Source organism: Callorhinus ursinus, unplaced genomic scaffold, assembly GCF_003265705.2.
Source record: "Callorhinus ursinus isolate GAN/ISIS: 27379988/994484 unplaced genomic scaffold, GSC_fseal_2.0 scaffold60, whole genome shotgun sequence".
NCBI lineage: Eukaryota > Metazoa > Chordata > Mammalia > Carnivora > Otariidae > Callorhinus > Callorhinus ursinus.
This window is the reverse complement of record NW_027397122.1, coordinates 4726454-4749027: the sequence shown is the minus strand read 5'-3', so window position 1 is coordinate 4749027 and position 22574 is coordinate 4726454. Positions and strand designations below refer to the sequence as shown.

General features: G+C 36.4%; 1 protein-coding gene across 1 annotated transcript in view; it reads left to right on the top strand.

Moving 5' to 3' along the window:
- Nucleotides 1–22574, top strand: part of LOC112809739 (centromere protein T-like) — a 41676-nt gene that overhangs the window by 6834 nt on the left and 12268 nt on the right. The window contains exon 2 of the mRNA XM_025853105.1: nucleotides 20542–21092. Coding sequence (XP_025708890.1) covers nucleotides 20542–21092 — 551 coding nt within the window. The remainder of the gene's footprint in view (nucleotides 1–20541; nucleotides 21093–22574) is intronic.

Sequence of the window (22574 nt, the reverse complement as noted above, 5' to 3'; positions counted from 1 at the left end):
ATGCGTGTGCCCAAGCTACACACCACATACTCCAGTATGTGTATGCATACATTTTATTTTATCTTATTTTATTTTATTTTATTTTATTTTATTTTATTTTATTTTATTTTATTTTATTTTGCTTGAGATTGTCTGGGCCACCAAAATCTAATGAGAGGTGCCTTACAATCAGTTCTAGAAGATTCTCAGCCCTTGCCACGTAAGGTATTGCCTATATTAAGTCTTTACATCTAGACTCTGAACAAATGTGTGTTAAACCATTACAGTCTAATATTTCATGTCTCTTAACACATCTTTATATTTAGCATCTAGTTTTCTTTCTGTGTGCCAACCTTACATGATACAATAGCTAAATATATACCTATCAAAATAATACGTTAAATATGATGGAAAATATCTTACTCTGCTTCAGTTTTAAATCTAATTTAATCAAAACCAAATAAAATTAAAATTCAGTTCCTCAGATGTCTCTGTTCAAGTGTTGATAGCAACATCCAGCAGGACCCTTAGATGAATTAAAAATTTAAATGTGAAATAGAAAACTATAAGGTTAATTGAAAAAAATGTGGTGCCCTGCCTTTGTGATTTGGAAGAGTAGCAAAAGCATAAATCTTAAGTAAAAAAAAACAAACAGACCCAAACCTGTTATTAGATCATATCCAAATCGAGCATTTCTGTGCAATGACAAAAACCATGGACAAAGTTAATAGATAAAATTAGAAAGCAAAATAAAGTCAAGCATCAGTAGAGATGGAAGATGTGTATCTTCTCCTGTGATGCTGGGAGCAGTGTAGACAGATTTTAATGGTTAATGAAGGTAATCTTGCACTAATGGTCAAGAATAATCACTCCCCAGTTATAACGCAGCAGTTCTGAAGGGCACACAAGAGAGGATGCTCCTCACAGTATTCCCTATTGAGGCAAGGAGCTGAAAGCCACAGGAGAATTTGTCCTAGAATAGCAGAGAGGTAAAATGTGTAAGATATCTGTCGTGTACATAAACTGTTATTTAATAGTTAAAAGAAACAAGTTCAATGTACCGAGTGAAACACAGAGAAATCTTCTCAAGTGGTGCTTCATGGGGAAAAGGGGGAGAAATAAACAGATTATTATACCATGTGGATAGATTAAAATATACGCACACAAGATACTAATACACAGTTTGAAAGAAAACTCCCAAAATCCATATTCAACACATCAGAATGATTGTTTGCAGGGTGAGAGCAGTGACAGGGAGGTGGACTAATGATTATAATATGTCATGAAGTAGGGAGTCTGATTAATTAAATCTTCTATTTTTGAAGTCCAAGGAAATTGTTTTCAAATAAACTGGATTTCATTTCTGGCAGTATGACAGGATGTCCTGAAATTTGCTTCCACAAAAAAATAGTATAAAACATCTTTAAAAATATATTTTAATGTATTGCTCAGAAGCAAAAGTGGAGTAGAAAAAGAATCCAAGAACGTAAGCAAGCACTCAAGCTTTTTTTCCCCCCCAGAAGCATCAATGCAACCCTTTTGAAATGGAGGTTTGGGTTTGATATCCACACATGAAGCACAAGGAACAAGTGATAAGTCTAATTCTTTCCCAAGTGGGGGCACCAACAAGAAGCTTACTTAAAATCAAAAGCCAAAAAGATAAGGTGATTTAGAAACAAAGGGGAAGCTTGCCTGCCTCGGCTCTAGCATGATATAAAAGGGGAAAATTTCATCATCCTTACTTGGCTTGCACGTGCATTTTCAACTTATAGTCCAGATACCTCTACAGTATGAAAAGTCTCAAGGCAGGAATCCAGACAGGCCCAGGTTGGTAGTATCCATACTTTCCCAGAAGGAAAGACAAATCATATCCAGGAAACTCAATTCTCACCCAATTCTCAAAGAATTCCCACTGATAAATTTCAAAGGAGAATCATAAACCAGAAAGGGAAATAAGATATCGTGGGTAAAAACTAGTTGACAAAAAAATATGACCAGGCATATTATAAAAAAGAAAGAGAAACACATTGAACTTCTGGAAGATATTTTAATTTTAAAGTACTAAGATTTAAAATACAATTAAAAATAAAATGGGGATGCCTGGGTGGCTCAGTCGATTAAGCACTTGCCTTTGGCTCATGTCATGATCCCAGAGTCCTGGGATCAAGTCCCACATCAGGCTCCCTGCTCAGCGGGGAGACTGTTTCTCCCTCTGCCTGTTCTTCCTGCTGCTCCCCCTGCTTGTGTTCTCTCTCTCTCAAATAAATAAAATATTTTTAAAGATTATTTATTTATTTATTTGACAGAGACAGAGACAGCGAGAGAAGGAATACAAGCAGGGTGAGTGGGAGAGGGAGAAGCAGGCTTCCTTCTGAGCAGGGAGCCCGATGCAGGGCTCAATCCCAGGACCCTGGGATCATGACCTGAGCTGAAAGCAGACGCTTAATGACTGAGCCACCCAGTCGCCCCAATAAATGAAATCCTAAAATAAATAAATAAAATAAAATAATAGCCAGCAGATTAGATAGAGCTGAAGACAAAATTATTTATCTGATAATCAAATTTGAAGAAATTATTGAGATTAGCACACAGAAAGAAAACTAGATGCTAAATATGAAGATGTGTTAAGAGACATGAAATATTAGACTGCAATGGTTTAACACACATTTGTTCAGAGTCTAGATGTAAAGACTTAATATAGGCAATACCTTATGTGGCAAGGGCTGAGAATCTTCTAGAACTGATTGTAAGGCACCTCTCATTAGATTTCGGTGGCCCAGACAATCTCAAGCAAAATAAAATAAAATGTACACTGAGACACAAATACTGTTTCAGAACACCAAAGATAAGGGTCTGAAAACTAGATAAAAGCCTAACACCTAAAAATAAGTGACAATCCCACTGATAGCTGACGTGTCAATGTGGCAACAATTGAGAAAAAAGTGGAACACTGGAGAACGATATCATTGAGGTGCTGGCAAAATCAAGTCAACATGAAATTGTATGTCCAGAGAAACTCCCTTTAAAGAACAAGAGAAAAATAGAGGTTTTTCTCTAAGAAATAAAAAAACAAAAAAAAAAACAAAAGCTGATCTACTGACACCCACTAAAGAAAACTCTAAAGAACTGTCTTTTAAAAGAAGGAATGTGACCTCAGATGGATAATTTGACCTGCAGGAAGAAATAATGGGCAAATGTATTGGTAAATCTGACAGGTAAGTCTAAATAACAACGGACTGTTTGACAAAATAAGAATATAACAACCACAACATTTAATTTTAGGGGCTTGATAAAAGCACAGTTAATCTAAAATACCGAACCCAAAATCAAAAGTATATTAACCTTAGATCTTTGCATTGTTTAGGAGGAAGGCAGATAGATTAGTGAACTATATACTATGTTCATTATTCCTTTTAAAATATCTAAGGTCATCACTAAAAATAAACATAAAGTATGTAAGTTCTGAAAGAATCAGGGAAGAAAGAAAAAGAATGAGAAATTTGAAAATTCAATCAATCTGAAAGAAGACCAAATAGAGGACGAGAGGAGGAAAATATTAAAAGCATACAATGAGATAGTAGATATACATCCAACTACAGTAAAATAAAAATAAAAGTAAACGGATTAACGTCACAGGTGAGGTTCCAAGAAGTAGATCTGAGATAGAGATTTGCATGCAGGAAATTCACTAGCAAGTGCTCTAAGAACTAGCTCTTGGCGGGATGAAAGAAACAGAATGGGGCAGAAAATATTTAGCTGTGAAACACAAGGAAAGCCATAGCCCAAACCACAGCAATCTCTGGGACCGGGATGACCCTTCAAAGATGTCACAATAGAAGCATGGAGAAATTGGATTTTCATGGTCCTGTGGTGATCAGGCATTGGATGTGGGTTACCTTTGGAAAACGTGACCCTGGTTGAGGAGCTTTATGTAGCTGAGAGCAAATCTTGAACAAGAACAGAACGAGTGCTAGAAGCCACCAACATGCCCAATAGCTTTGGGAATCTAGACTACGCACCAAGCAGTCGATACAACTAAGCATTCCATTAAAATATGAAAGATTATCAGGATATATAATGAAAAAATCCAGCTGTGTGATGTTTACAAGAGAACTACCTAAAATATAAAGACATCAAAAATAAAAGAATGGGAGAAGAAATACAGAACAACACAAAAATGGTCCTAGCTATTATTAAAAGGATAAAAAAGAAAAGAAAACTGGTCTAGCTATATTAATGGCAGACAAAATATAGATTAAATAGAAAAAAAAGGATTATTAAGCACAAAGAGAGTCAATAAAGCTCAATTCACCAGGAAGATATAACAGCTAAATCCATACGTATCTACTAGCATGGATTCAACTCTACAAAGTTCAACCTGACATCAATGCAAGGAGAAAATGTGAAATCAATCTTCATAATGGTGGTATATTTGTAACACAACTTAAATATTAATAGATCAGGCCAGAATATTCATGAAAATTTAGGAGATTTCAGTAACATAAGTAACATGACCTAATCATGTAAAACACTGTATCTAACAGCTAGAGAATACATATTCTTTTCCTCCACAAAGAAAACTTTGCAAAAAGTACCTAAATACTAGGGCAGAAAGCAATTTTTAATAAATGCTGACATCAATGCAATTTATAACAAAAAGATTACTTTGAGCTTTATATGGCTTATGGCATTTAAATCACAATTTCAAGTAACTCCTCTAGAGTTATCTGGAGTTTTGGAATATTATTAAAATTTTTTGAACCGAACATTATTAAAAATGCTATCTACCAAAACACATAGGCATCTCATATCCATTTGGATGGCTACTATTTAAAAAAGAGAATTCAACAGGTATTATTATGGCGATTGGAGAAATCAGAACCCGTGTGTACTGTTAACAGAGATGTAAAATGGTACAGCCTCTGTAGAAAACAGTATGGCAGTTCTTCAGAAAGTTCAAAATAGAATTACCACATGATTCAGCAACTCTACATTTGGGTCTGTACTCAAAAGAATTGAAACAGAGTCTCAAAGAATATTTGTACACCTATATTCATAGTAGTACCATTCACCATGGCCAAAACGTGGAAGAAACCCAAGTGTCCATCAGAGGATGCATGGGTAATCAAAATGTGGTATATACATACAATGGAATATTATTCAGCCTTAAAAAATAAGGACATTCTGACACTTGCTACAGCACTGATGAACCTTGAGGACATGATGCTGAGGGAAATAAGCCAGTGACAAAAACACAAAGACTGTATGATTGCAGTTAAAGAAGTTATTTAGGGTAGTCAAAATCATAGAGACCAAAAGTAGCATGTTGGTTCCCAGGGTCTGGGCAGGGGCAGGAAGAATGGAAAGTTAGTGTTTAATGGAGACAAAATTTTAGTTTTGCAAGAGGAAGAGTCCTGGAGATGGATGGTGGTGAGGGCTGCCCAACAATATGAATGTACTTAATGCCACTGAACTGTGCACTCAGAAATAATTAAGACCGGGGTGCCCAGGTGGCTCACTCTGTTAGGCGGCCGACTATTGATTTTGGCTCAGATCATGATCTCAGGGTGGTGAGATTAAGTCCTGCGTCAGGCTCCACTCTGGGCATGGAGCCTGCTTAAGATTCTCTCTCCCTCTCCCTCTGCCCCTACTCCCATGCACTGTGTGCTGTCTCTCTCTCTCTCTCTCTCAAAAAAAAGACACTTTCTATTTAAAAAAAAAAAGTTAGACTGTAAATTTTATATTATGTGTATTTTACCACAATAAAAAAATTGGAAAATAGACCCCATAGCATGCACCTAAAATGATACATAATAGGAAATTTATAGACTTAAAAGCTGAAAAAAATGAAATAATACTCTGCTTTCAGTTGGGGAAATAACAGAATAAACCCAAAGAAAGTAGGCAGAAAAGAAATTATAATAAAAAGAAATTATGAAGTCATGAAAGAGAAAGCTAACATCTGACACCTGAGAACAACACAGAGGTAGGTTGATTCCTTCAAGTCTCACGAATTTAAGAAATATTTAGTGAAATTTTTCACATTTGAAAAAGAGAAAGCACAGAAGCAACTTTTGAAGGAGAAATGGAGCCCAACTATGGATGCTGCAAACAATAAAAAGCAGAAGATGTTAAGTACAACTTGATTCCAATATATTATGTAAACCAAAATATGGTGGACACATTTCTAGAAAAAAGTAACTTCACAAAATTACTCAAGAGGAGCTTAAAAAAATGAACTAGTCCCATAACCATTAAATAAATTGAATCAGTGGCTTAAAATATTTTTTTAAAAGAACACATCATACCTGATAATTGTGCCAGTGAATTTCAGCTGAAATTGAAAGAACAAAGAATTCTAATTTCACACCAACTCTTTCAGAATGGAAAAAAAGAGTACTACTCAACTCGTTAATGAAGGCAACTTCCCCTAAATACCAAAACCAGACAACACAGAAAAGGGAAAAGAAAAGTACAGGCCCATCTCACTCATCTATATAGATTCAATAATTCTAAAAATAGAGAGAGACAGAGACAGAGAGTCAGAGAGAAAACCAAATCTAACAGTGCATAAAATGTTAATGTTATAGCTAAGTAGAAAGTAATCTTAGGAATATAAGGCTTGGCATCAGAAGACTCATTGGTGGAAAAAATCTTAATAGATAAGCAGGTGAAAATAAGAACAATAAAATTTAACATTCATGAAAATATGGCTTGGAATAGTAGAAAATTAAGAAGTCAAACTGAAAAAGTGTGGCTACTAAAAACCTAGAGAAAACATTGTATTTAATCATGGGCTGTTAAAATGAATAAGAAGACAACCATCCCTAATATCACACTGCCCTTCAAAGTATACTTGAGGCTGTATCCAGCTAGAAAAGATAAGAAAAGGAAACAAAAAGCAGAGAATGTTAATGGGCAGAACAAAACTGTCATTATTTGTAGATAATATAATGAATCAATAGTAAACCCAATGGAATCTGTGGATGAATTGTAAGAGTTAATAACAGTATTATACAAGAACATTGGATACAAATTAAGCAAAAGACAGTCAATTGCATTTGTATATCCCAATCAAATGTATAGACCTATGTACCTTTGCCTGGAAATGTAATGTCAAATGGGCCAACGTAACATCAAATAATATATAAATAGGTTTCTATATACAATGGAAACAAAAATTGTAGAATACCCAGGAATATATACAATAGAAGATGCATAAATGTAGAAGGCCCACACAAAGAAAATGAGATACGTGAATGGGAAGACAAAATAAGAAAGATGTTAGGGGCACAGTCAGTTAAGTGTCTGCCTTCAGCTCAGGTCATGATCTCAGGGTCCTGGGATCGATCCCCGTGTCAGGCTCCCGGCTCACGGGAGAGTCGCTTGTCCCTCTCCCTCTGCCTCTCCCCTCCCCCTGTTCGTGCTCCCTCTGTCTCTCTCTCAAATAAATAAAATCTTTAAGACAAAAAAAAAGATGTTAGTTCACCTTAGATTGATCTGTGTGTTCCATGCAAATGCAAACAAACCTCCTAACTGTCTTAGCAACTGTCAAGACACCTTGTAAACACTATGACTAAGACAGGTTTCCTTGGTGCAGAGATAACAAAGAGACTGACAGAACAGAAGGCAGGACTCAGAGACAGACTTAGACAAAGCTCAAACCTGATTCCAGTGGACACTGGAGATTGATGGAAAATGGTGCAGAAAAATACTTTTATAAATAGGGAAGAAAATGAACTAGCACCCCTATCTCACATGATACACTAAAATTTTTTCAAGGAAAATTTTAAAAGCTAAACTATAAAACTTTAGGATAACTTGGGAATACTATGACCTAGACAGGGGAGAGCCCCTTAAAGAGGCTGAAAGCACATTCCACTGAGGAAGTGGTCGGCCAGCTGGCCTTAAAATTAGGTACGATGATGTGAAAAGATAATACACATTGGGATCAGAGATTTGCAACACACATCACTGAGCAAATATTTTTCCTAAAACAGGTAAACATACTCCCAATATATAAGTAACAAAAATGACAGATGATCCAACAGAAAAGTGGGAAAATTCTTTCAATGGCACTTTGAGAGAAAAATATATGAAAGTGTTTAAAGTCTCACTTTTAATAAAAGAATTTCCAATTGAAATTACAATAATGTTAGTTTTACCACTGGATTGGCATTAACTCTGAGGCCTGACAATATCAAGAGTCAGCAACATTGTGGAATGGGGGTCCAGGGGGTACTTTCTATGCCTGAAAAGCAGGAGGACACCTGTGTACCAACACCATGATAAAGGGGGCGTGTCTCTGGTGTGTAGAGACAAGGTCAGCTGGGGGAGAAAGAAGCCCCAAGTGGTTCTAAACTCTTGAGTCACTCCAGTCAAGGCAAAATCAGCCACACTTACTGTATTTTTCATGTATTCATTCAGTGGGCCTGAAATTCATGACCAAAATTCAGTATCTGAAATTATATTAAGGCAAATCACAGAATCACAGAAATGTGCAAACCAACTACCACTTCTTTTTGCCATCATGGGAAGAGCTACATATTTATGAAACTACAAAATATTGTCTTTAATGTCATTGTTAAAGCCACTAAGCTGATGACTATAAAGTAGCCAGTATTTATGAAATGCTTTATTATGATCTGCAAGTCACAAACAAGTTTATGAAATGTTACGGGTAGTATTTAAAAACGTACACCAGGGGATTTTTTTTTTTTTGTCTTTTTGTTTTGGGGGAGTTTTTTGGGTATCTTTTTTACATTCTGTGACATGATGGGTTCATGAAAGAGACAGAACACTATTGAGATGGGTAACCAAGGCTTTGTTGTTTTGTTCAACAAAATTCAATAGCCCCTTCTGAGCTTTAATATACATTTCCTGGCAAATTTGCCCCACTTTTTTGGGTTTCAATTTCTCAACTGGTTAAAGAAAAAAAAGGAATAAACTGGCAACTAAATCCAGCTAGTCTTGAAGTTCTAAAATTCTGGAAGACACCATTGATCGTGGCAAGATGACAAGGTTTCTCAGTTACCTACTGAACTTTACAATTCTAACTATGTTATAGAAGGAATACGTTCCCTCATGCTTCTTCTGCCATCCCTCTACATATTTTTTTGCTTTTCAGCAAATCTGAGCCAAGTGTTAGTGGTGTAAATTCTAGGGCTTCAGAATCAGGTAGTGCTAAATTTCCCATGTAAACAAGTTACTGTAGTTCTCTCAGCCTTGGGTTTATTATCTGTAAACTTGGTCTAGATAGTATCCTTCCAGTAGACTTGTCGCAGGGATTAAGCACACAATGTCTCTAAAGTGCGCGGCCAGTTCTTGGAACAGAGAAGCCCTCAGTGTGTTCCTGACCAGCCTGTCTCCATTGGAGCAGGTCGCACATCATCCCACCACTGGTGGCTCTGCAATTGGCCTGCACTCCCTCTCCCTTCCTTGTCCCGTGTGGGCCGTCCAGAGGCTTGACTCTTGTCAGCCAGCCTCACCTCTGCTCCCCAGAATTGGATGTACATCTCTGCCCTCGGGCACCTACCTCCATGGAATGCCATTAGACACCTGCTACCTTGGCCCTTGCTGGCATGCCCCCAAGACCTCCCGCAAATATCACAAGCACAGCTAGACACCAAACTCTCCCCCATTCAGATTGTCCCAATCACAGGCTCTCGGCTTCATTTCTGTCTGACTGGTGATGTGCTTGCCTGAGGCAGTAGAACAGCTCTCTACATTTGTGCAATAGAATTTTGCTTCTCTGAATTATTTAGGAATGAACATATTTCAGGCAAGTGAAGGTAAGAACAACTCAAGATTGTTGTCATTATGTCTAACAAAGATTCCACTTGTTTATCTCCCTGTGTTCCTCATTCCACTACAGGTTCGCTTCCACTCAACCATTCCTCTCCACCTTCTCTGGCTGGGTTCTAATGGCGCTGGCCACTGAACACATGGCCTTGAGCATGGTTCCCTGAGTTCTGATCTGACAGCCTGTCAGTTGCCTTATGGATGGTCACTCTCTCTCTTGAATGGGTCTCAGCCTTCTTCATTAAATCCTTTGCTAAGCTATGGGAATGGTGATACTCTCTCCCCTAAAATCCTAAAACATCTAAGGGATGGATCATTTGGTCCTTTGTGATTTGGCTCTTGCTTCACCCCCACTATTTCTGCAAATGTAGCTGATTTTCCAAATGTATTGACATATTTGCAATTTTCTAAATTGGCCATCTTCTTTCTTTTTAAAAATATGGGTATTTTTTAAAAACTTTTCAAATTAGAGAATTTTTTCAAGATAATTTTAGAAAACTCCCCCCGTAATCCTATGATACATTTTTTTTGGAAAAAAAATCAAATTGGAGAACATTTTCAAGAAAATTTTAGGAAACTCCCTCCATAATCATATGATACTAGGTTGCTGACATGGTGTTCCATCAACTGTGAAATGTTTCAGAGCATATTTTCTATAAACAAAGAAATTACCCTATAATCTTCTCTATAAGACCATCAAAATGAGAAATAAGCATTGATATATTACTATCATTCAATCCACAAACCCGATTCAATTATTACCAACTTGACCCCAAAATGTCCTTACAGCCAGTGGATCAAGTGTAGAATCATGGTTCACATTTAGTTATAATTTCCTTTCATCTCTTTTAACCTGGAAAACATACTCAGTAATTCCCTGTCAGGTTCTAGACATGTTTGAAGAGTAAGGCCTTGTTATTCTAGGAATTTCTCCCAATGGGTGTTTGCCTAGCGTCTCCTAATAATTCATGCGCTGTGGATGGTCCACCCTGTGAAACATAACCTTGATTTGTCCCATTACTGGTGATGTTCACTCTGATTGTTTCATTGAGGTGGCATCTGCCAGTTTCTCCACTGTAAAATTATTTATTCTTTTCCCCTTTTTAAATTAACAATCATTTTCTGTGTAACAGTCATTTTCATACTTTGAAACTATGTAAATATCCCATGCTTTAGGGGCGCCTGGGTGGCTCAATCGGTTAAGCATCTGCCTTCGGTTCAGGTCATGATCCCAGAGCCCTGGGATCCAGTCCTGCATCAGACGCCCAGCTCAGCGGGGAATCTGCTTCTCCCTCAGCCTGCAACTCCCCCTGCTTGTTCTCACTCTCTCTCTCTCTCTCTGGCAAATAAATAATATCTGAAAAATATGTATCCCATGTTTTATCAAAGTTGTAATTTATTCATCTATTTATCATTTACATCAGTATGGGCTCATGGCTTCCTTTTCAATTCAATGGATTGTAATCTATTACAATCCTCATTTACTTTGATACTCCAATTTTTCTATACTTGAATAATGGGATCCCCTCCAAGTTGGCCTCTGTGTCCCTTCAAACTTTACTTCCTTACTTTCTGATTATTGCAGGTTCATGTCAAATTTTCTCAGCGCCAGCCCCGGAATCAACCATTACCTCAAGGAGCCCTGGTTCCATCTGGTGGAAAGAGGCATATAGAAACCAAGAATTGGGGCTAGGTGTGCTCACTGCTATGGAGTGCCATTGTTTCTTTCTTTTTTTTTTTTTTTAAGATTTTATTTATTTGTCAGAGAGAGAGAAAGAGCACAAGCAGGGGGAGGGGCAGGCAGAGGGAGAAGCAGGCTCCCCGCCGAGCAGGGAGCCCGATGCAAGACTCAATCCCAGGACCCTGGGATCATGACCTGAGCCGAAGGCAGACACCCAACAGACTGAGCCACCCAGGCGCCCCTGCAGTGCTGCTGTTTGTAATTCTTCTTGGTGGATGGACCTAGGGAATATCCTTGTGTATCTACACACACAAAGGTAACATATGTGTACACCTATCCCTACCTATAAGACTTTGAATTCACACAGATAATTCCAGTTCCAATCCAGAACCATGGTTTTCAGTTAGTTCCTTTTCCATAGGTGTAGAACCTTTCTCCAACAATAAGAGCCTGATTTTCAGTATCCCTAAAATATTTATTCAATTAATCTCCCTGGAAGTAACCCATCTCTCATCATCGTCACCTCTTCCCCTGCATTGACACCTCTCTAATCCCAGGCTCAGATACCACTCATCAGACTGCATGGCAAAAAATGAGGTCTTACTACCAGCTAAAACTCCCCTCCCTCCAAAAGGGAAACTTTCCCCATATTGTTTTCTTCTTCCAAATACCAACTCTGCAATAGGATCCGCTTACTCTCCTTCAGTCTCCAGTGTCTGCAACTTATATTTTTCTGTTTTTCCCAGAGTTTTTGCGTGGTGTCTGGGAGGTTCAGTCCAGTTGGAGCTTACTCAACAATAGTGAGAGCTGCCATAGGTTTTTATTTGTCTAGTTTTGTTCTGTTTTGTATTTGTGGATACTCTTTATAAGATTAAGAGAGGATCTTTCTATTCCCACTTTCCTAAGAATTTTTATCATGAACAGATATTCACTCTTATCACATGATTCTTCTTTATCTATTGAGATAATCATGTTTCTCCTTAATCTGTAAAGTTGTGAATTCCATCAGTTACTGTTCAAATGTTAAACAAAATTTGACTTCCTAAAATAAACCCGTTAATTTAGTTGTGATGTTTTGTTCTTTATTATATTGCTGGATTTAGTTAATATTTTGATCAGAAAGTTTGCAACTGTGTTCATGAGAAAGATTTGGCTGCTAATTTTCCTTTATTGTGATGTTCTTTTCAAGTTTTGTATCAAGGTTTTTGCAAAAAAAGTTGAAAATTTCTTATTTTTCTATTGTCTGGAAGTGTTTGGGAAAGTGTAAATACCAATGAAGCCATTTGGATGAGGAGTTTTTATTTGTTGAAAGGATTTCACAATAGATTCTATTTCTTCATTAAATATAGGATTATTCAAATATTCTCTTTTATTGTTTCAGTTTTAGAAAGCTGTATTTTTCTAGGGATTTCACCATTTTATCAGAATTGTTGAATTTAGTGGCATGAAACTTTTAATAAAATTCTAGTATTAGCTTTTTAACATCCATAGTTTATGTAGCAGTGTCCTTTTTTTGATCACTAGTATTGGTGATGTATGCTCTTTCTTATTCATTTGTCTGGCCAAGGGATTTATCAATTTGACTGGCTTTTTCAAAGATCTTACTTTCAAGTTTCTGTTTATTTATATTAAAGATGTAAATCTCAAGTTTTCTTTCTTTTATCATTTTAAAATGCAGTCTGACAACCATAGTCTTTATTTACGGTATTGTCAGCTTTCATTATTATAACTACTTTATATTTAAGTTTAAATCTGCCATCTTACAATTATTTTCTATCAGTTGCACTTGTTCTGTGCCTCATTTTTCTCTCCTCATTTTGGCCTAATTAAGTCATTTAAAAAAAAATCATTTCTTTTCTCCCTCTACTTACTTGGTAGTTTTAATCTTTCACTGTTCTTTGAGCTGTGAACAACCTGCTTCCTGGGTTTATTTATAAATATTTTACCATTTCCTAAGCAATGTTAGAGTGTCCTTCTTATTGTTATCATGTTGGGTGGAGGATGGGTAACTGCACTTTTCAATTCTGAGGTAATTGGAGATTCACATGCAGGTGTAAGAAGTAATACAGAGAGATCCTATGTACCCTGGCTATCATTTCCCTTTATGGTAATATCTTGCAAAACTATGGTACACTATCACAACCAAGGTATTGACATAGATGCACTCCATTGATGTTATTCAGATTCCCTCATATTCTTGTGTGTGTGTGTGTGTGTGTGTGTGTGTGTAGTTCTATAAATTTTATCACATGCATAGGTCCGTGTATCCACCACAATGATCAAGATATGTAAGAGTTCCATCACCACACGTTCCCTCGTGTGTACTTTTATAACACCTTTCCATCCTGTACTGTTCCCCACCTCACCCCCATTCTTAACCTCTGGCAACACTAATCTGTTCTTTCATATAACCACCATTCTGATTTAGTTACACTCTTTTTGAGTATACTTCTTTGTATGATGTTTCTTGGTGGCTCTAGGTATTACAATACACACACATTACTTATCACAGTCCATTGATATCAACATTTCACCACGTTGAGGAAAGTGTGGAAACCCCACTTTCACTTAAGTCCCTTACCTTATCCACTTGTCTTGAATATCTGATGTTATAGTTGTTTCAGTCACCAGATATCATTTATAAAACTCATGAGAAGCATGGTCTCTTGTATATACTGATATTTCTGTTCTTTCTCTTGTTCCTACTTCATTCCTTTAAGACTTCTCTTTCACCATTTCTTTTCTGTTTGAAGAACTTCCTTAAGCCATGTTTTAAGGGTAAGTCTTCCTGTGAAATTCACTTGAGAATGTCTTTTTTTCCTTCCCATTCCTGAAAAATCATTTTCCTAGACACAAAATTCAGAGGTACCGATTCTTTCTTTCAGCATTTGACAAAATGGTCTCTATCTGACCTCCATGGTTCCAGATGAGAAATGCACTATCATTCAAACTGATGTCCCCTAGAGAGAATGAGTTGTTTCTCTTTGGCTGTGTTCAAGGTTTTTTCTTCGTCTTTAGTTTTCAGAAGTTTAATTATGACCTGCCTTTGCATGGGTTTCTTTGAGTTTATTCTATTTGAGATTCACACGGATTCTTGAATCTGTAGGTTTATGTCTTTCTCAAAATTTGGGAGTTTTCAGCTGCCAATTATTTGAATCTCAGGTTTCCAGCAACATTTCCTTAATTACATGTTCAGAGTTTTCTTTTTCCTCGCATTATTGGACACCAATCATATGAATAATGAATCTTCTGTTATTGTCCCTCAAGCCCTTGAAGCTCTGTTCATTTTTTCAGTCTATTTTCTCTCTATTATTCAGATTGTATCAACTATATTGCTTTGTTCCCAAGTTCACTGATTCTGTCTTCTGACATTTCCATTTACCATTGAGCCCATCCAGTGAGTTTTTTATTTGTTATTGAAATGTTCAGTTCTACGATTTTTACTTGGGTTTTCTTTATAGCTTTTATTTCTCTGCTGAGATTTTCTATTTTTAATTTGTTTAAAGAGAATTTGTAATATGTTTGTTGAAGCATTATTATGATGGCTGATTTAAAATCTTTGCCAAATAATGTCAACTTCTGATTCATCTCAGTGTTGGCATCTACTGATCGTTTTTCATCCAAGCTGTGAATTTCCTGGTTCTTGGTATAATGAGTGATTTTCAATTATATCCTGGACATTTGGATTCTTAGTTTAGGAGACTCTGGGCCCTATTTAAATTTTTTAAAGCAGGAAGTCACCTTATTTAGGTTTAACATGCAGGTCCTGGTTTACTTTTGTAAACTATGGTCCCAGTCACTATTCAATTGTTGGAGACTTGGCAGTATGATTTTCATCTGTTTGGTATCTGATTCTGCTGGAACTCCCTCTGATCCCTGCCAATGCTTCCCAAGGGCAAAAAGAGTTTCCCCAGCTGAGGTACCTGTTACCTCTAGGTGGGGGAAGGGACTCTCCAAACCCCAGGGAAAGAGATTGCTTCCAGGGCCAGGTAGCCTGTTGTAGTGAATCCCCCATCTATGTTGCCTGGATGCCTGGTATCTCTGGATGGGGGAAGGGACTCTCCATCCCATGGGGATTCATTTTGTTATCCCTTTACACCCCAACTCAGCCACAAGTGACCCAGCCCAGGACACTCCTTTATTCTCAAGATCTGAGACTGCCTTCTCCACCCAGACATTCCAGTTTTGAACTCAGGTTGTTTTTGTTTTGCCGCTAACTGTTCCTAGGATTTTTCTCTTGGTGTTTAAGTCTCAGCAGCCTGATTGAGATGTGCTTAGATTAGATTTTCTTTGTATTTATTCTATTTTGGCTCCTCGTAGCTCCTTGAACCTGTGGGTTGATGTCTTTTGTCAAATTTTAAAACTCTTAGCCATTATCTCTTTAAATAATGCTTTTGCTCCATTATCTCTCCTTTCTGGAAATCTAATTACGTAACTATGCGACTTTTCCACCACATATCAAATGTGCCCCGTGTTGTTGTCTATGTCTTCTACCCACTTCTCACTCTGAGTTTTAATCTGGCTATTATCTTCCAGCTCATTATCACTTTACATCTGCCTATTTGCTATTAAATGCATCTCTATAGTTTCAATTACTATAGTTTACATTTAAAATTTTTTTATTTCATTCCTTATTTTCTATTCTCTGTGTTGTTTCCTTTCTTGTTATTTATTTCCTTGAATGTATTAGGTTTTACAATTAAATTAAAACCAGTGTTTGATAACTCTAATTTTAGCATTTCCCTGTGATTTTGATTCCACTATATGTTATTCCTACTATTTTTGGTCATTTGATCTTGACTCCAATTACTGTATATTCCTGGTAATTTGATATTTCATGCTGGACATTATATACAAAAACTAATAGAGGCAGTTTGCATTTGAGTATTTTAATACCTGATAGTAATAGTATTACTTTTATACAAAATCTGCTCTCTCATTCTCTCTCTCTCCTTTTTTTTTTTTTTTAGAGAGAGAGAGAGAGAGAGCACACATGATTTGTGGGGAGGGGCAGAGGGAGAAAGAGAGAGAAAATCTTAAGCAAGCTTCTCGGCCTGTGTGATGCCTGATGCAGGGCTCAATCTCACAATCCTGATATCATGACCTGAACTGAAATCAAGAATCAGATACTTAACCGACTGACCCACCCAGGCACCCAACAAACTTGATAAACTTTGTAGCTAGCTTCACCTCTTAATGCCTTCTCATAAACCTTGGTAATATTATTTGTTTACTAGAATAACTTTATAAGGTTTTAGGCTAAGATTTATCAAGAACTGACATCTTTATGATTTTCAGTTTTTCCATTCAGAAATATAGCATAACTCACTATTAAATTTTTCTGTTATACCTCTTTTTAATTATTATGTTAAGTTAGCCACCATACAGTACATAATTAGTTTTTCATATAGTGTTCAGTAACTCATTAGTTGTGTATAACACCCCGTGTTCATAAGGAGGGCACAAGTTGTGATGAGCGCTGGGTGTTATACCTCTTAGTAAAGTTTCTCTTGTACGTTCTGCACATTTTCTCAGGATTATTAATGGATACTTTATTTATTTGTCTTGTATTCTTAGAATAGAATTTTATTGTTAATTATTTTGACTATTGCTGCTGGTATCCAAGCCTATTATCTATTTTATATTTGGTAAGTTTTGTTAAGGGTTATAGTTACTTCTAATGGCTTGTTTGAAGTGCAGAATTTCTTAGAGACACTAATATTCCAGTATGCACTGTCAATATCCATGGTGTTGATTTAATGTGTAACATTTCCAGTTATGTGTTCTGGAAAACTTTTATTTTTAACATACCAATTAAGATTAATATCTCATGGAACATGTATTCTGTGGACACTATTCAGAAAATGTTTCAACAGACCTTTTCACTGGAATGATTTATGGTCCTTTATGATTTAACCATTAACAAATGAAATCCCCACCTTGCAAATCTGTGATATACTACAGTTTCTATCTGAGATTATACACATATCTTTAGCATGTTCATTCTGTTGCTTTATATTTTAACTGTTTACAAATGTTTGATACTAAGATTAGTCTAGATTATGAATTATGTTGACCTTAACTCTTTCCAGGCTATAGAAATGAAATGATGCCATGAATGTGACACATGATACTTCATACTCAGTTTTTATACATCAATCACAGGAAATACCACTAATCAATCACAGAGCCCTTTCCTTTTGATTCAAGATGTAGCCTCAGAATCCTTTACAATTATGTTTTATAGGAAGACATAGAAAGAGATCAGAAGTGATGCACAAGATAAAAATTGTGCTATTCTTGCAATAATGTTTGTCCGTTAGATGACTGTTATTAAATTGTTTTATTTTCTATTTAATAAATACCATTAATGTTTGGATTCAAATCTAAACATTTTTATTTATTTATTTATTTATTTATTTATTTATTTATTTATTGACAGAGTGTTTTGGGGGGGGGTGGAGCACGGCAGAGGGAGAGGGAGAGAGAAAATCTCAAGCAGACTCCATACTGAGCACAGAGCCCAATGTAGTGCTTGATCTCACAACCCTGAGATCATGACCTGAGCCAAAATCAAGAATCAGATGCTTGGGGTGCCTGGGTGGCTCAGTCTTTAAGTGTCTGCCTTCGGCTCATGTCATGATCCCAGGGTCCTGGGACTGAGCCCCGCATTGGGCTCCCTGCTCTGCGGGAAGCCTGCTTCTCCCTCTTTTACTCCCCCTGCTTGTGTTCCCTCTCTCTCTGTGTCTCTCTCTGTCAAATAAATAAATAAAATCTTAAAAAACAAAAAAGAATCAGACACTTAACTGACTCTTGATTAAGCATCACCCAGGCCACCTTGGCATCCCAAATTTAACCAATTTTATAAAAATTAAGTTTACTTTTTCACCTCTAGTCCTCTGACATTTTCTGTTTTGTTTTGTCTTGTTGTTTTGTTTTGATATGTTAACTTTCCTCTTCTTGATCGATTAATTTTGATTCATTTCTTGGTTCACTAACATGAATTTTTAGGCCATTATTAAAAGGTTATGAAAGTGGTACATTTTCCTTGAATACTTGGAAATGTCTTTTTATAGGCTTCATATATGAATAAAACAGTGGCACATCACATTCTTTAGTCATATCTTTTGCATTAGAAATTCTGTAGATGCTGTTTCTGCTTTTTTCCCCTCATAATACTGTTACAGAGGAAAGCTGTGAAATAATGATATGTATTAAACATTTGTGGGTAATCAATTTCTTCATTTTTTTCTTTTTTTTTCTTGATACTTACAAGAGTTTTTGTTGCTACCATCGTCTCTGTAATTCAAACATCTTACCAAGGTTGGTCTGGTAGATTTCTGTTCATTAAGTTTGCATGAATATAAGTGTACTCCTATATTAGTTCAGAAAAATTTTCATCAGTTTTGACTTTACATATTACTTCTGTTCTATTGCTTTGTTTTCTTCCCCTAGAACACCTATAATGCGTGGCCAGCCTTTTGTCTCTATCCTCCAGAATTACCATTTTCTCTCCACTCTTTCATCTCTTTGCCCCTCTCTTTAGAAAGCTACTAAAGTTTCTCCTGGTTTCCACTTCACATCATTGATCCAATTTTAAACAATGTGAGACTTATTCTTTACTGATATACAACCAATTTTTAGAATGTGTGGGTTTAATTGGGTACAAGAGTCAATAAGCCCTAAACCCTGTCTTCAAAATATTGGTAGAAATAAAAAAAAAGAAATATACATGCAACCCAACAAATAGACTCAACAAAGAAAGAATCTCAATAAACAGACATAAAATATTTCATAAAAAAAAAACCTAATGAAAATTCTGGAGTTGAAAAGATAGTAAAAACTATCTTTTCCCTAAAGGGAAATTTTCCCTAAAGGGTTAAACAGCAAATTGAGATGGTAGAAAAAAAGATTCATTAATCTTCAAAACAGAGCAATAGAAATTATTCAATATAACAAAGATAAAAGATTAAAGAATGAACAAACTCTCAGGGACCTGTGATACAACATCAAGTATATCAATATATGGGTAATGAGAGTCCTAGACAAATATGAGAGAGGAAAAAAGAACATTAAAATTATTTGAAGAAACAGTGGCTAAAAAGTCCCCAAATTTATTAAAAGTATTGATCTACAGATCTAAGAAATTCAATAAATTCCGAGTTGAGCAAACACTAAGAGATGTACACTTAGACACATTTAAATTTTTAAAAGACAAATATGAAGAGAATTTTAAAAACATCAAGATAAAAAGGACTCATAATGTACAAGAGAAAAATAAACAAGGATATCTTCTCATCAGAAACAACAGAGGTCAGAAAGCAATGAAAGGAACTATTCAGAGTGCTAAAAGAAAAACTGTCAAACCAAGAATTACACACCCAGTAAAATTATCCCTAAAAAATAAAAGAAAAAAAATAAAAAGCATTCCCAGCTAAAGGAAGACTGTAAGAATGTGTTGGTAGAAGATCTGCCTTACAAGAAGGGCTTAAAAACTCTTTCCAGCCCAAAGGAAGTAGCACCAGAAAGTAACTCAAATAGAGATGAAATAATGAACACTAGAAAAAATAAATATGTGGATAAATACAATACACTCTACAAACATACTTTTCTCATTACTTTTCTTAACTTCTCTAACAGACATAAGATAGTGTAAAAGGAGGACTGAGTGAAAAGAGGTGTGTATATTGTAATCCCTAGTATAATCACTAAGAAAATAAAATTTTAAAGTGTAGTAAAAAACAGAGAAGTTAAAATAGTGCATTAAGAATATTTATCTAAAGGCTCCTGTCTCACTCAGCCAGTAGAGCATTTGACTCTTGATCTCAGGGTCATGTGTTCAAGCCCCACACTGTGTACATGTGTACAGAGATTATAAATAAATAAACTTTAAAAAAAGAATATCTTTTTTTATCTAATGGAGGAAAGTTTGAGTGGAAGCAAAGTGAAGGATACAATAGGAACACAAGAATCAGTCAGGACAGAAAAGCCCAAGTGACATACAGAAGTGACAGAAGCAGAGAGATCCCAGGGGTCAAGGTGCCAGAAGGCTCTTCAGGAGATGAGGTCATCTCTGGTAGGACCAGTCCAGAGTTGGCTTCCAACACCACAGAGTTTCTTCAGGCCAGACGACTTCAGCTTCTTGAGACAGCCCCACTGTCTAGCACTGCGGCCTTCTCTTCAGAGCCTCTGGAGCCGCTGTCAACCAGGCTTCCTCCCAGGGCCCAAATCCCTGGCCTCAGGCCCCATCAAGATCCCCACAAGACTGGACTGAGGCACTATGTGAAACTCTTTAGCTTCTGCACTAAGATGCCCATGGAGAATAAGGCTCTTGAGATGGTGGAAGAGTGCCTGGACAAGTATTTCCAGCATCTTTATGAAGACCTGGAGGTGTTTGCTATGCATGTTGGCTGCAAGACTATGAGGCCAGAGGACCTGGAACATCTGATGCAACGGCAGGGCCTGGTCGATGACCAAGTCTCCCTATATGTGCTTGTGGAGCGGCACCTGCCCCTGGAGTACTGGCCACTGTTCATCCCTTGTGCATTCACTGGCAACTCTGTCTTTCCTGCCCAGCAGTGGCCAGGCCTCAACACCCACCCAGTGCCCACCTGCGGTCACTTGGCTCCACGTATTCTTCCAGGCTTCCTCCCCACCTCCCCAGCATCAATACAGTGAATTAAAAAAAAAAAAAGGAATATTTATCTAACACAAAAGAAGGCAGTATGAGAGGAACAGAAGAACAAAGACATGAGACAAGTAGAGAACAGATCTTCAAAACTGGCAGTCATAAATCCATCCTTTGAATGAATACATTAAATGTGAATGGATGAAACACCCCAGTCGAAAGGTATGAATTGTCAGGCTGGATTTAAAAAAATGAGACCCAAATATGTGCTGTCTACAGAAAATGCACATTAGATTCAAAGAGACATATAGGAAATAAAAAAGATGAGAAAAGATATAACATGCCAACAATAACCATGAAAACAATGAGATGACTTTACTAAGAACAGATAAAATAGACTGCAAGAAAAAAAAATAGAGTTAAAGACAAGGAGAGATATTTCATAATGACAAAAGGGTCAATACATAAGGAAAGTATAACAATTATAAATGTATATGCACTTAATAACAGAGTTAAAAACATATAAAGCAAAAACATACAGGAATGAAAGGAGAAATATTCAATTTGTCAATAATAGTTGGAAACTACAATGACCCTATTTCAATAATTGATAGAACAATTAATCAAGAAATTAGCAAAAAATATACAAGATTTGAAGAGCATTCTCCACCAACTCAACCCAACCAGCACTCACAGGACACTCTTAACTGACATTTGCATTCTCATGGAATGCAGAGAACATATTATTTTCAAGTACTCGTGAAATATTATCCAGGATAAACCATATTCTGGGCCACAAAACAACTTCAATAAATTTAAAAATTGAAATCGTATAAAATATGTTCTCTGAGCACAATAGAATTAAATGAAATCCATAGCAGAAAGAAATCTGGGAAAACCCCAAACATTTGGAAATTAAGCATCATAACTTTAAATAACCAGTGGGTGAAAAAAAATCATGAGGGAAATTTTAAAATATTTTTAATTTTAAGAAAACGAAAACACAGACATCAAAATTTATGGGATACAGTTCAAACAATGCTTACAGGGAGATTTACATCTTTAACATGTATATGAGAAAAGCAGAATGACATGAACAACTAAGCTTCTGACTTAAGAAACTAGAAAAAAGGAGAGCAAACTAAACTCAAGTAAGCAGAAGGAAGAGCTCTTGCCACGTGATGACACTATCCTGGGCATCGAGGGGTTTCATGGTGTAATCTAGGATGGAATATAAATCATGGATCTGTGCACATTTTCTCCAATGGGCCAGGGAGAAGAGTTTCAGCTCTTTGAGCTGTAGGATCTCTGTGGCAGCTACTCAACTCTCTGAAAGCAGCCATAGAGAACTGCTTATAAATTAAGGACCATCCTTAGCTTACAGATGGAATACAAAAAGGCTGTTAGCCAAATTTGGCCCATGGGCCAGTTTTTGCCTCTCTATATAGATGATAAACTGATTTTTTCTAAAAAAAAAAAAAAAAA